General features: G+C 48.0%; 1 protein-coding gene across 3 annotated transcripts in view; it reads left to right on the top strand.

Annotated features, from left to right (window-relative positions):
* The window catches only part of MAP3K15 (mitogen-activated protein kinase kinase kinase 15), a 151090-nt gene that overhangs the window by 130517 nt on the left and 8031 nt on the right, over positions 1-12542 (top strand). For 2 of the 3 annotated variants that reach the window (XM_064278067.1, XM_064278066.1), the window contains exons 19-27: positions 1487-1644; positions 2144-2305; positions 5387-5570; positions 6231-6432; positions 6935-7088; positions 8024-8209; positions 8863-8968; positions 10121-10331; positions 12103-12215. In XM_064278067.1, coding sequence (XP_064134137.1) covers positions 1487-1644; positions 2144-2305; positions 5387-5570; positions 6231-6432; positions 6935-7088; positions 8024-8209; positions 8863-8968; positions 10121-10331; positions 12103-12215 — 1476 coding nt within the window. The remainder of the gene's footprint in view (positions 1-1486; positions 1645-2143; positions 2306-5386; positions 5571-6230; positions 6433-6934; positions 7089-8023; positions 8210-8862; positions 8969-10120; positions 10332-12102; positions 12216-12542) is intronic. The other variant, XM_064278065.1, reaches the window with a different exon arrangement.

The raw sequence follows: 12542 nt of genomic DNA, 5'->3' as shown, positions 1-12542 counted from the left end.
CTTTCTCCCCAATAAATCTCTGTCTGATCTCATCTTGGCATTTACTTCTCAGAGGATCTGAATTGACACGGCCCTCTTTGCCATAGCTTTCTCTGACTCAAACCAGGCAGAATCAAGTACTTTTAAAATATTTATTTGTTTTTGAGAATATACACAGCAGAACAAACACCAATTCAACAGTTTCTACATGTATAATTCAGTGACATTGATGGCACTCTTTGAGTTGTGTAACCATTCTCACCCTCCTTTTTGGAGTTTTTCCTCCCCATTAACATAAACTCAATTCCCCCTAAGGTTCCTATCTAATTTTTCCCGTTGCTTTTGTCAGTTTAATCCCATATAGATAGATTTTAAAAGAGTGTAATGCTCAAGGCAGATATTCTTTACTCATTAAGCTAGTCTATCGTTTGGTTTTAAGAAGACTTCAGGGGGATATTTTTGATTTAAGGTTTAAAGATCATCTCAGGGCAGTAATTTCAGAGGTTCATCCAGCCTCCATGGCTCCAGAAAGTATGGATTCCATGAGAAATTTTAATTTCTCTTCTGCATTTTCTCCCTTTTGATCAAAATTCTTCTATAGAATCTTTGATCAAAATGTTTAGTAATGGTAGCTGGACACCATCCAGTTCTGGTCTCATGGCAAAAGAGGTCTGTTGTTCATGGAAGCAACTAGCCATATATTCCATTTCCTCGTCTTATCCCTGACTCTCTCCTCTGTTGCTCCAGAATAAAGAGCAATTGTTTTGCCTTGGATGGCCACTTGCAAACTTTTAAGACCCCAGGCACTACACAAGGAATGGAAGTATTAAACACCTTATTAGGCCAATTAGCTGGGATGTGCCATGAATTCATGACCCCAAGCCTCCAAACCAAAAAGCCAAATCCCATGATGTGTTTGGTTGTAATATAAGCCTCAGCAACTTTTCTTTTTGTCGTTGTAAACGTTATCTATCATACAACTTTTGACGATTCAACCTTTTTCAGGTGTATATCTTATTGACAGCAATTATGTTACTCAGCTATGCAACTCTACCTATAATCATTGCGATTTTTCCGTCACCGTACACTGAAATGCCGGTACTCCATAAGCAGTAACCTCCCCCTTTAGAATCAAGCACTTTTTCATTCATGTTCCTGTAGCATTCTTAGACTCTTCTGTTGTCACATTTATCCCATGCTGCTATCATCATGATGCCTGTCTTCTCCACTGGGCAGCTCCTTGAGGTCAGGCACTAATATATACTTATTGAGTTGAATTGGGCTCATCCTTTTAGGGGCTAAGAAATCCTCTCAGTGTAACCAGTATTAAAGGAAGGCATGTTGCATGTCTCTTGTCAAAGAAAAGATATGGCCACATTATTTATGCATGGAGCAAGGCTCCATCCATCATGAATGAGGGGGTTCAAGTTCACACACTTGTTTACTAATGGTCCACTTCATTTTTCAGCAATATGGTACCCACGATCTTTGTTTTTTCTCCAAATAGGCACTCTGCAGTACATGGCACCGGAGATTATTGATCAGGGACCTCGAGGGTATGGTGCCCCAGCTGATATCTGGTCCCTGGGCTGCACCATCATTGAGATGGCAACCAGCAGGCCTCCGTTCCATGAGCTCGGTGAACCACAGGCAGCAATGTTCAAAGTAAGAGCTGTTTGGTACTCTAGGTTGCTGGGCAAGGTGCAGAGACCATGTGGAGTCTCAGTCTTTGGAGGAAAGGTTTCTGACAGGATTTTGGGACTTGGGGTATCAGATACTCTAATCTTTGTGATTCTGAAAACCCTCCCAAGTTAACAGGAAGGGTAAGCCACGTATTGTGGCCAACATGGTTCTGATTGACCAATATGGCTGGGGGTTTTACAAATGGACAGGCTGAAACCTTGGGTGGTGACATGCTTGCTTGAGACCCCATGGGAAACATGCCAGGAAAGCCCTCTGTGTCCATGGTCAGGTCTGCAGCTTCTGGTTCCGTGTATGCTTAGACAAGTTTAAGACGGTCTCTAGCCCTGACTTCCCATGAAGTAGTTTTATTCCCCCCAATGCTGAGAAGCAAGAGTGTGGGGTTGCAAAATGCCAAATGGCTATTGCTTGTGGATAATGAGGTTACAGTGCAGCAAAGCAATTTGATATGATGTGATTCCAGAGTCCTTGTTTCATGGCTACTCTGCCAATGTGGAGGCCTCTCTCAACTCGTTCCTGCCTCACTGCCTACATCTTTGTCAGCCCCTCCAGCTTGGCCTCTTCACCAGAAAGAATTCAAAGGCATGAGTGCAGGACGTTCAGCCCGCTCCGAGTGCTATGTACTGTGAGTCCCTGCCTTTGCTGCTCTTCTTGACCTGGCCTTGCCCCAGAACTTGGGCCCCTGTAGAAGGCACTGAGACCTTACCACCTTCACACCAGTTGCACAGGCAGCTCCACAGACAAGAACCCCAGTCAACAAAGATCTCTAGCAACTGGTCTTAATGTGACCTTGAGCAGTGGGGCTGGAGGACAGCAATGACCTTTCCCAGTACTTAGATGTCTATTCATGATGGACCCAGTTGGGGCCGTGTAAGCTCTCATCTGCAGCTTCAAACTCAGACCTTTGGAACACATAGCACCTGGGGCTGAGGAAAACATCTGGGCCACCTGAGAGCCAGGGCTATTTGTTTTCCATTCTGCTGGTGACTTCCTGTGTAAACTTAGGCACACCCACCTGAAGGCTGTGGGTCCCTACCTTCATCCTAGGGCACGAGTGACTCCCTCCAGCTCTTCTTCCTCCTGGTTCTGGTTAGCTCCTTAGGTATACAGATTTTTTGAAAATATATTTTCTTAGATGACACATGTGTTAGTTTCCTAGGGCTGCTGTAAGAAAGGATCACAAAGCAAGTGGTGTAAAAGAACAGAAAGCTACTCTCTCAACATTCTGGAAGCTAGAAGTCCACGTTCATGGTGTCTACAGGGCTGTGCTCTCTCTGAAGACTCTAGGAGATCTTTCCTCTTCTCTCCCAGCTTCTGGTAGTCACAGGTGTTCGTTGCTGTGACAGTGTAACTCCAGTCTCTGCCTCCATCTTTACATGTTGTTCTTCCTCTGTGTCTTGTCTCTCTTTTTATAAGGACACCACTCAGATAGATCTAGGACACACCCTACTTCAATATGACCTCAAGTTAACTGATAACATCTTTAAAGACCATATTTCCAAACAGTCATGTTCATAGGTTACCAGGGGTTAGGACTTCAACATACCTTGTTGGGGGACACAGTTAAATCCATAACAGCATAAAAAGTCTATTTGTATTGCAAATGAGAAATTTACTGTCGTAAATAATGTTCCATATGTTCTCTGAGCAAAGACCGTAGATATCATTTCTGGGATATCTCGAATCCTTCAGGAGATTTTCAGGAAACTTGGGCAGCATCAGAAACAAAGGGGGACCTTTCCCCCTCCCCAGAGAGACTTTTTGAGCAGCACCAAAGTACCCTTAAAAGTGATGTCTTTGCCTGGTGCTAGGGGGCTGCCCACATCTGCTTTTTCCTTCCTAAGAGCTAGAGGGAAAGCCACCCATTTGCACTGGGTTCTTGTCCTGAGTTTTTGCCTCTGCCCCCTGTGCCTAGGGGCACTGCCAACTCCTCTCCCTACTCTCAGAGGGCTAGCCCCTGTAATGGGTCTTGTGTTTTAAATCATGGTAGTTTGAATCTATCCAGCCTTTCGTGTTCTGAAGATTGAAAATTCTTGAGCTGTGTTTGAAATATAAGTGTGCCCCTGCTTGGTCAAGGGACACTATAGGATCTGAAGTCTGCAGGCTCTGCAGTTTGCTTTCTACAGCACCCAGATCCCCTTTATGGGGACATATGAGGCTGAGGTGGCCTGAGATTGCAGAGGAGCTGGGAGTGGGGATGGACCTGGTGGGCTGAATGGCTTCCATCCCTGGATCATTAGGAAAGAAACAAGACGGCATACTTTAAGATGCCAACTCCTAAAAAGAAAAGAGAGCCACCCCTAATGGGGACAGTTATGCAGGATGAATGAGTAGGACTTGCAGTAGAAGCATTCCCATGTCACAGTGAGATGGGACAATTCAACCCAACTCTTGCCTCCCCTTACGGGCCATAGGGACAGACAGCCTTTAGCAGGACAATGATTCGCTGGCCAGAAAGGGGCGCTGAAGCAGAAATTCTAGCAGGGGACCCTGTTGTGGATTAAAGGGTGTCTTACCAAAATCTGTGTTGGAGTTCTAACCCTTACACTGGTGGATGTAATCCTGTATCTATGTTAATTAGATCATACCCAAGTAGGGTGGATCCTAAATCTAATGACTTCTGAGTTATAAAAAGAACAGATTAGACACAGAGACACACATACACGGGAGGGGTGGGGGACAGACGCCATGTGAGGACTGTCTACAAGCCAAGGAACACCCAGGTTATGGACAAGGAAGGAGTCCACATGGCTGAGGCCCTGATTCGGACTTCTAGCCTCCAGAACCGTGAGGAAATAATTTTCTGTTCTTTAAAGCTGCCCACTTGTGGTATTTGTGTTCCAGCAGCAACTAGACATCTAAGACAAGCGCTAACAGGGACAGGCAGTGGGTTTGGCTTTGGATGATTAGTTCCTTGTCTATGAGTTCCCATCCACAAGGGTTTGTGTGCACGTGGTTTAGAACTGGAGCTTGGAAGTTTCGGCTGTGAATACGTAGAGGTTGAGAGGGTTGTGAGGTGTGTGGGGCATCTCTTAGAGAAGCTGTGTTTTAGGGAACAGATAACAGCTGCCTTTGAGTCCCCTCCTTTAGCATATCCTGCTACAGGCTGTGGCCCAAGTCCTGTCTCAGTTATCTACTGCTGTGGAACAAACCACCGCTTAGAGGCTTCAAGGAATGATTGTGGGTTGACTGGTTAGTTCTTCCACTGGTTTCTCCTGTGCTCACTCATGTGGCTGCACCCAGTGGATGGCTAGGCAGCTGGTCTGAAATGGCCTCTCCCACCTGGCCAGGGTTGCAGCTGGGATGGCTGGGCCTGCTCCCCTTGTGTTCTTTCACCCCAGGATTCCTCACTGCATGGTGGTCTCTGGGTCCCCAGAGGACTAGAGTGGAAGCTAGGGAAGGGTCTTGAGACCCAGGCTCTGAAACTTAGTATTACTTCCTCCATATTCTGTTGGTCAAAACTAAGGCCCAAGAGGCCAGCCCAGATTAAGGGAGTGGGGAAAGAGAGTCCACCTCAGGAGGGGAGCAGCAGCAACACAACATTGCAAAGGGGTGGGGACACAGGTGAGGTTCCTTGGGGCACTCTTGCAACCTGTCACTAGCCCTGCACAGAATGGTGGATGTAGAGCTTTGTATTGAAAATGTGCACCCGGATTTACCTGAGACCTCACTGACACAGATATGGCTACCTTTCCCTTAAATGCAGGTGGGGATGTTTAAGATCCACCCAGAGATTCCAGAAGCCCTTTCGGCGGAAGCCAGAGCCTTCATTTTATCCTGTTTTGAGCCTGACCCCCACAAACGTGTCACGGCTGCTGGCCTGCTCAGAGAGAGTTTCTTAAGGCAGGTGAACAAGGGCAAGAAGAACCGAATTGCTTTCAAGCCCTCAGGTGAGGCCTACCTGGACAGCTGGGCCAGGTGGCTGTACTGAGCTTCCCACTTTGGTGAAGGGTGGCAGGGATTGGTGTAGCAAGTTTGGGGCTTGTCAAAGCCCAAGCGTTGCATGTCTGTCTGACTTGTTGACAGAGGCACACACAGCCCCTTAGGCACTGTGGTCTTACCCCCTTGTTATGTCTTTCCTTTGAGATGGTGACGAGGAGGGAGGTGTCCTGGCTGGGGTCTCCTGTCTTCCTGTGCAGAGCCTGGTTCCATTGTGGGAACCAGCCTGCTGTGCTGCTCCTGACCTTGATTAAAGGGTGTGTCAGGGGAGTTTGAAAGGACTCCTGCAGTAAATCCCGATGGCAGTGACCTAAGGGAGACCCGTGAAAAGGAGGTCGTTTGTTCTCATTTTTCTGTTGTGGATCAGGGTTAGAACCCATAACAGAAAGGCTCAGCGTCTTGCTCTGCAGAGCGTGGTCCTCCAACTAGCTGCCTGCTTCCCCCCCTGCCCCGCCCCCGCCCAAAGACTTGTTAGAAGTGCAGATTCGCAGGCCCTACTGAATTGAAATCCTCATTGTCACAGGACTTGGGGTGTCTTGTTTGGACATCCCGGTTTGAGTGGCATAGGCTCCCTGGAGCTCACCGCCTACCTCCCTCTCTCTTCCGCACAGAGGGGGCCCAAGCTGCTTCCCTGGCCCTGCCAACACTGGGGGAGATAGCAGGCGGTGGTGGGGGCAGCAGCAGCGAGCACAGCTCCATCTCCCCCAGCTCCATCTCCCCTGACTCGGAGGCCCAGTGCGACGTGTTCTTCGAGAAGGCCCGTGGCCTGCCCTCCGAGGCTCCACCCAAGCACCACCTCAGTCACCTTCTCAGGTATGTGGTATGGCCTGGGTCCCTGGGCAGCAAGAGGTACTCATGTGCCTCAGGGGCAAAATACCTGCAGGCAAAATCCAGGTGCTCCAGGGGCTTACATCAGTATAGGGCCACGTGGGCACTGTGCCAGCAAGGAGAGAGTATTCATTTGCTGTCCCTCCCCCTCTTTATTTCCCCTTCTTTCTCCCTCACCTCTTTCTCTTCTCCCCCACCTCAAGTCTCACTCCTTTCCCCCTCCCCTTCTTGTCCCCTCTTCTCTCCTTCATCCCCCCCACCCCCCACCCCCAGCACTGGAGCTCTGGGGTTAGAGAAAACATTGCATTTCTCTTCAGATTCACCTTCCTCCTGTACTCTCCAACCTTCCCCTGCCGTGCCATCTTCTTGTGGTGGGGACTGCAGAGTATCTCTTCACACCTACCCTCCCCATGGGGCCCTAGCCTGTGACACTTCTGGAGAAGGTGCCTGGGGACTGCAGACATTATCTGTGTGTGTTTGCCCACAGCGTTGCGGATGAGAGCGCCACCCCGTCCCCGGAGGACAGGGACCCGGGCCTCTTCCTGCTGCGCAAGGACAGCGAGCGCCGTGCCATCCTGTACAAAATCCTGTGGGAGGAGCAGAGCCAGGTGGCTTCCAACCTGCTGGAGTGCGTGGCCCAGGTACAGGCCTGAGTGAGGGCACCTGCTGATCTTGCCCCCTCTGTCCTGTCAAGGAGGGACCGAGGAGGTACTTTTTACACTGGAACATTCACATAGTTAAAATAATCACCATGTTTCCCAACTTCCTTCCTTCCCTCAATAAAACAAAATAGCAAGAGAAAAACAAAACCAAAAAACCCCACTGAAACATGAATTTGCAAAACACTGCAGTGAGTCCAGGCAGTGGTGGGGTGGTGCTGCCACCTGGTGGTGAAACCAGCCAGATGGTGGCACAAAGCCCAGGGGTACTGAAGGGCCTCCCAGCCTTTGGGAGCCCAGGTACTCCTCCAGCTGTGGGTGCTGCCCTCAGAAGCTGGAAGGAAAGTTTTAACTAGGAAGCAGTAATGGCAAACTGATTTCCCCCCTTCCTTATTTTGCCTGGGGAAAGGTCCTTCTATGAAGAGGCCACTGCCCCATCATAGAGGTGTGAGCCGTATCCTCTGATGAGGCCCCAGTCTTTCTCCTTAATATGGGGCTTAACTGTGAGAGTGGGTGTGCATACACACACAGGCCAGGGAAAAGCAAGGGCCAGATAACCCTCATACAGGAAAGATCTGGAAGGAATTCCAGGAGCAAATGGAGACCTCTTCTTACCTGGGAGTCCCACAATTCTATTAACTAGATAATTGTCACCTAGTTTCCATCAATGTGGCACAGTCGTTAAGTGCTTGGCTACTAACCCAGAGGTCAGTGGTTCGAACCCAGCAGCTGCTCCATAGGAGAAAGACGTGGCAGTCTGCTTCTGTAGATTACAGCCTTGGAAACCCTATGGGACAGTTCTACTCATAGTGAGTTGGAATCAACTTGACAGCAACAGGCTTTTTTGTTCCCTTGGTATTTCTTGAATTTCCCCACCTTCTCTCTGACTTACTCTTTATTTTTGGGGGGGAGGTCAGAGTTCAGAAGAGTTGCATCTCTCAGTTGGCCACATCAAGCAAGTAATTGGAATCCTCAGGGACTTCATACGCTCCCCAGAGCACAGGGTGATGGCGTCTACAATATCAAAGCTAAAGGTGGAGCTGGACTTTGATAGCTCATCCATCAATCAGATTCACCTGGTACTGTTTGGATTTCAGGATGCTGTAAGTGTTACCTCTGGCCCTACAGAACATACTAGAAGGCAGGGAGCCCACTGAAGTAGCTCATAGCTAAGACCATAGAGTTTGATTACTATCTTCTCCCATCATCCCCATCTCTTCTCACCTGTTTTCCTTGAAGTGCCAAGTTTCTGCAGCACCCTCTAAACACAGAGTGTGCAAGTATGTGAAATGTCATCTCAGTGAATGTGCTGATTTGTGCTTGGCCGTAGAGCATGAGTATAGGATCTGGGTACGTGTGGCAACTGCCAATAGAGTAGTGGGTGTGCGGTTTAAGCTTATATGTCCGCCCAAACAGAAGGGAGCTCCTGCAGGCCAGAAACCATGTGTCTTGTTCATGTTTGTGTCCCAAGCACCCAGCATGGAGCTGGACACTTCATAAGTGCTCAGTACATGCTTGTTGAAGAAACAAATGAAGAGCCCAGTAAGGCTGATCTGATCACTGTACCCACCTCCCAGACCCCAGCATGACTTAGGGCCAACTTAGAGGAAGGAAAACACAAGTAGGTCAAAGACCAGGGCAGCTTGGTTGACACTTTTATCTTAGACAGAGTAGAAGCAAATTAGAATTAGTAAGGACTAACTCATATGTCTTAAAAGTCTACTAGGCCAGAAATAAGAATTTTTGTGATTTTTAGGTAAATAAAATTTTGAGGAACCACTTAATTAGGCCCCACTGGATGTTTGCGATGGATAACATCATCCGCCGAGCGGTGCAGGCTGCGGTCACCATTCTCATCCCAGGTAAGTGCCTTCTTTGTGGTCAAGGTCAGCTTCATGCTATGGAAAAGATCAGATATGTCCTCTGCAGGCACCACTGTTGCTTTCTTTGTTCCGTCTTGGCTATGTACTTCCTGCATTTGGGTGAATGTTGTCACAGACTCCTCCTGGAGCCAAGATTCTGTGTTCTAAGAATCTCATGGCTCTGTTTATTGGCTCCCTTGGCGTAACTAAGTTGACTGCAGGTGGATCTCTGAGGGGAGTGTTGAGCCTGCGGTGAGGATCCTGCTGTCCGCTGGTGTTCACTATCCATTTCAGTGTGAGCTCAGCAAAGGATTCCTGGTTGCTTGATCCTTTAACACTCGGACTCCTAAGAATCATTGTGGTAGCTGTAGAAATCTGGCTTTTGTAGCCTCTGTTTTTGAAATGTTAGGGCAGCTTAATACCAAAGTCGATGCTGCTTTTGTGGTGACTTCTTCCTACAAAGGGTGACTTGAAACCTTTTTTATTGATACTACCACTTCCTCTATTTACTCTGATCTCTGGTCATCTTGTGTGTCCTTCTGAAGGCTGTCTTTAACAGAGGTTGCAGGAAAGGCTTGTTAAAACGCAACGCTTCATTACTTCCCCACTCCAAGCAGGCAATTTTCTGTAGTAAAAGTACCCAGGCCTGTTTGGAAGCCTGGCTGTACCTTTTTTAAGCTGTCTTTGGCTAACTCAACGTGTTTTTAAGCCTCGCTCTCCTCATTCGTAAACTGGGGGTGGGGGTCGGGGGGATCGTTTTTACACTGCAGAGAACCAAATAGTCTCCTTTCTCCACTTAGGAAGTCAGCGGCCCTGATAGTGTCGCATTGGCCAGGCCAGCCTCTGTACAGCCTGGTTTGCTGGGATGGGATGTAAGCTCCACCAAGCCCTGACCTTGTGGAAATGCTCTTTTGATAAAAACCAGTTGCTGTCGAGTCAGCTCCAACTCATGGCAACCCCTCGTATGTCAAAGTACAACTGTGCTCCATAGGGTTTTCAGTGGATGATTTTTTGGAAGTAGATCCCCAGGCCTTCCTTCCGAGGGTCCTCTGGGTGGGCTCAAACCTCCCAACCATGTAGTTTGCAGGTCAGCACGCTGGCCATTTGTACCACCCAGAGACCACGGTCATTTCTTCTTCTACAATTTTGCAGAGCTACAAGCACACTTCGAGCCTACGTCTGAGATGGAGGGGGTAGATAAGGATGGAGAGATGGAAGAGGACTACCCTCCTGCAGACCCACGTGGAAGTGAAGTGCCTGCCACCTATGGAGGGGACAGACCCGGTTCAGCAGCCTTCCAGGAGATCCACCCCCACCAGCACCTGCGCTTCCAACTGGTCAAGCTCAGACAGGAGACTTCCAGGTAAGAATCTCCTACACCATGTACCTGAAGAGGGGTGGGAGAATGTCTGGGACTGACAAGGTGATTGGTTTAATTGTTGAGTGGACAGTGCCTCACCTCGGTCTCACAGGAGCCATGTAAAGCAGAAGCGGTGTGTTGTAAAGCATCTTAACCATCTGTGAACTGGGCAAGGGGGTATTCTCAGATTAAACTGAGGGACTAATACAGGTGGGTACCCCACAACCCTGGCCCCGAGAAGTTTTCCCATCCATCTTTGACTCTCTTCCTCAGGATTTTCCATGATCCTTCAGCAGGCAGTTGTGGGCTGCCTCCCAACCAGGAGCACACAGTAGGTGCTCCCTAAATTTCTGTTAAATGAAGGAAGTGAGTCCCATTTGCTCTGGGGGATCCTATTATCAATAGGCTTTTATATGTATATCTAATCCATAGCCATAGCAAACTAGTTGGTACTTGTTCCAAATGTTGCTTTGTAGCCATAAGGTCACTGGTGATGCTAATCAATAAAGTGCTGTCTTTGTGTTCAAAAGTTAGTCCTCTCCACTATTAAGTCATTCTGCTGTCTTCATCTCAGGCAAATTAGCAATCGGTAAAGTATCAGCCAGCACGTGAATGCCGGTTGCTAATAAGCCTGCAGTCCCTCTATAGTGCGCCTGTCCTTGTGCTGTGGAGATACCTTATTGTGCGAGGCTGGGGCAGAGCTGAAGGAGGCGTGGACAGAACGATGCTGAGTGGAAGTATCTGCTCAGTCCCAGTGACAGTCCCACGAGCCCCTTCTGCCCGTAAACTCAGTTACAGCTGGTTACTGAGCCCACTCTCCAATCGAAATGGGCTTGAGGGTGCATTGAGGATCCACTTGGAGCACTGCAGCTGCCTCCTTAGGTGGTGGAATTATTGAGTGACAAGGACAAGGCAGGCAGGGGTAGAGATGGGAAATGACTTCAGGGTTCCTTACCTGTTGAGCCACCAGCATTTCCTGTGTTGCTCCCTGGGCCAAAAGTGTTCTATCCATGCCCCATTTTTGCCACCAAATTACCCAGATAACATGCTTGCTCCTTGTTTTGCCTGGATTTGTTTATATATTGTTGCAGACTGACTTTGGAGGGCAGAGTCAATGATGTAAAAGTTAGTCCACCACCAGCATGGATCATAAAAAAGCATGCAGTTAAAAGCTAAAAGAGTCTTACTGCCTAGGTGCCTGCACAAACAAGAAAAGCTGGAAAAGCCTGTAATCTGTGATCCCTGGCATTGGGGGTGGTGGTGAATCGAATGTTCTTGGCTCAGCTATGCCCATGCCTGTCTTTCTTGTCCCAGGGAGAAGGAGGAACAAGATTGGGTGTCAGGAGACCATCCTGATGGGAGGAGCCCAGCCAGTATGACTCTGGGCTAATTACTTAACTTCCCTTCAGCTTCTCTATCTTAACAGGGAGACAAGTTTAAATAACCAGACCATCCTTCTGGCTGAGTTCCACCAATCAACATCAAGTGAACTTTTGGTTCGTGATACATTCTGGGACAAAATATAACCACTCTCTGAGTGTTGGTCTTTGTTTTCAAGTGAAGGAAAAACACAAGGAAGGTTCCCATATACAGGCTGCAACCTGATTCACAGAACTTTTAGAAACGCCACCTTGGCTTCCCTCACCAGACTGACTGCTGGGCTTGTGCTGTTTTTTCAATCTCTAAAATTCAACAAATGTTTGAATTGAATGGTGTTAAGGTATTCGTCAGGCTGTCTGGATGATGGTTTTTTTTTTTTTTCTCTTTAAACCAGACTTTTGGAACACCTGATTCAGAGAGAGAGAGAGTACCAGAATTTCCTACGGCAAACTCTGGAACAGAAAACTCAAGAATTGTATCAGCTCCGGTTACATTTCCAATCTAATGGTGAGTCATTTTCCACTTGGTCTGATTTGTGTGTACGAGAGATGGTTTTAAAATCTGGCTAATAGATATTGTACTCAACCTTGACAACAGTGTAGGTTATCCTCTATTAAACTTGTATTCCAGTAGGTTTTAGAATGTTGGGTGTGTAGTGTCGATTTCCACTCAGCGATCCCATGTGACAGAGTAGAAATGCCTCATAGGGTTTCCTGCGCTCAAATCTTTAATGGGCACAGATTGCCAGGTCTTTTTCCTGCTGAGCTGCTGGGTGGGTTCAAACTGCCAACCTCTTGGTTAGCAACTGAGCTCTCCAGTGATATATTCAACAAC

The sequence above is a fragment of the Loxodonta africana genome, chromosome X (genome assembly GCF_030014295.1).
Source record: "Loxodonta africana isolate mLoxAfr1 chromosome X, mLoxAfr1.hap2, whole genome shotgun sequence".
Lineage (NCBI taxonomy): Eukaryota > Metazoa > Chordata > Mammalia > Proboscidea > Elephantidae > Loxodonta > Loxodonta africana.
The sequence above is the reverse complement of the archived record's forward strand: the minus strand, read 5'-3'. Positions and strand labels throughout refer to the sequence as shown.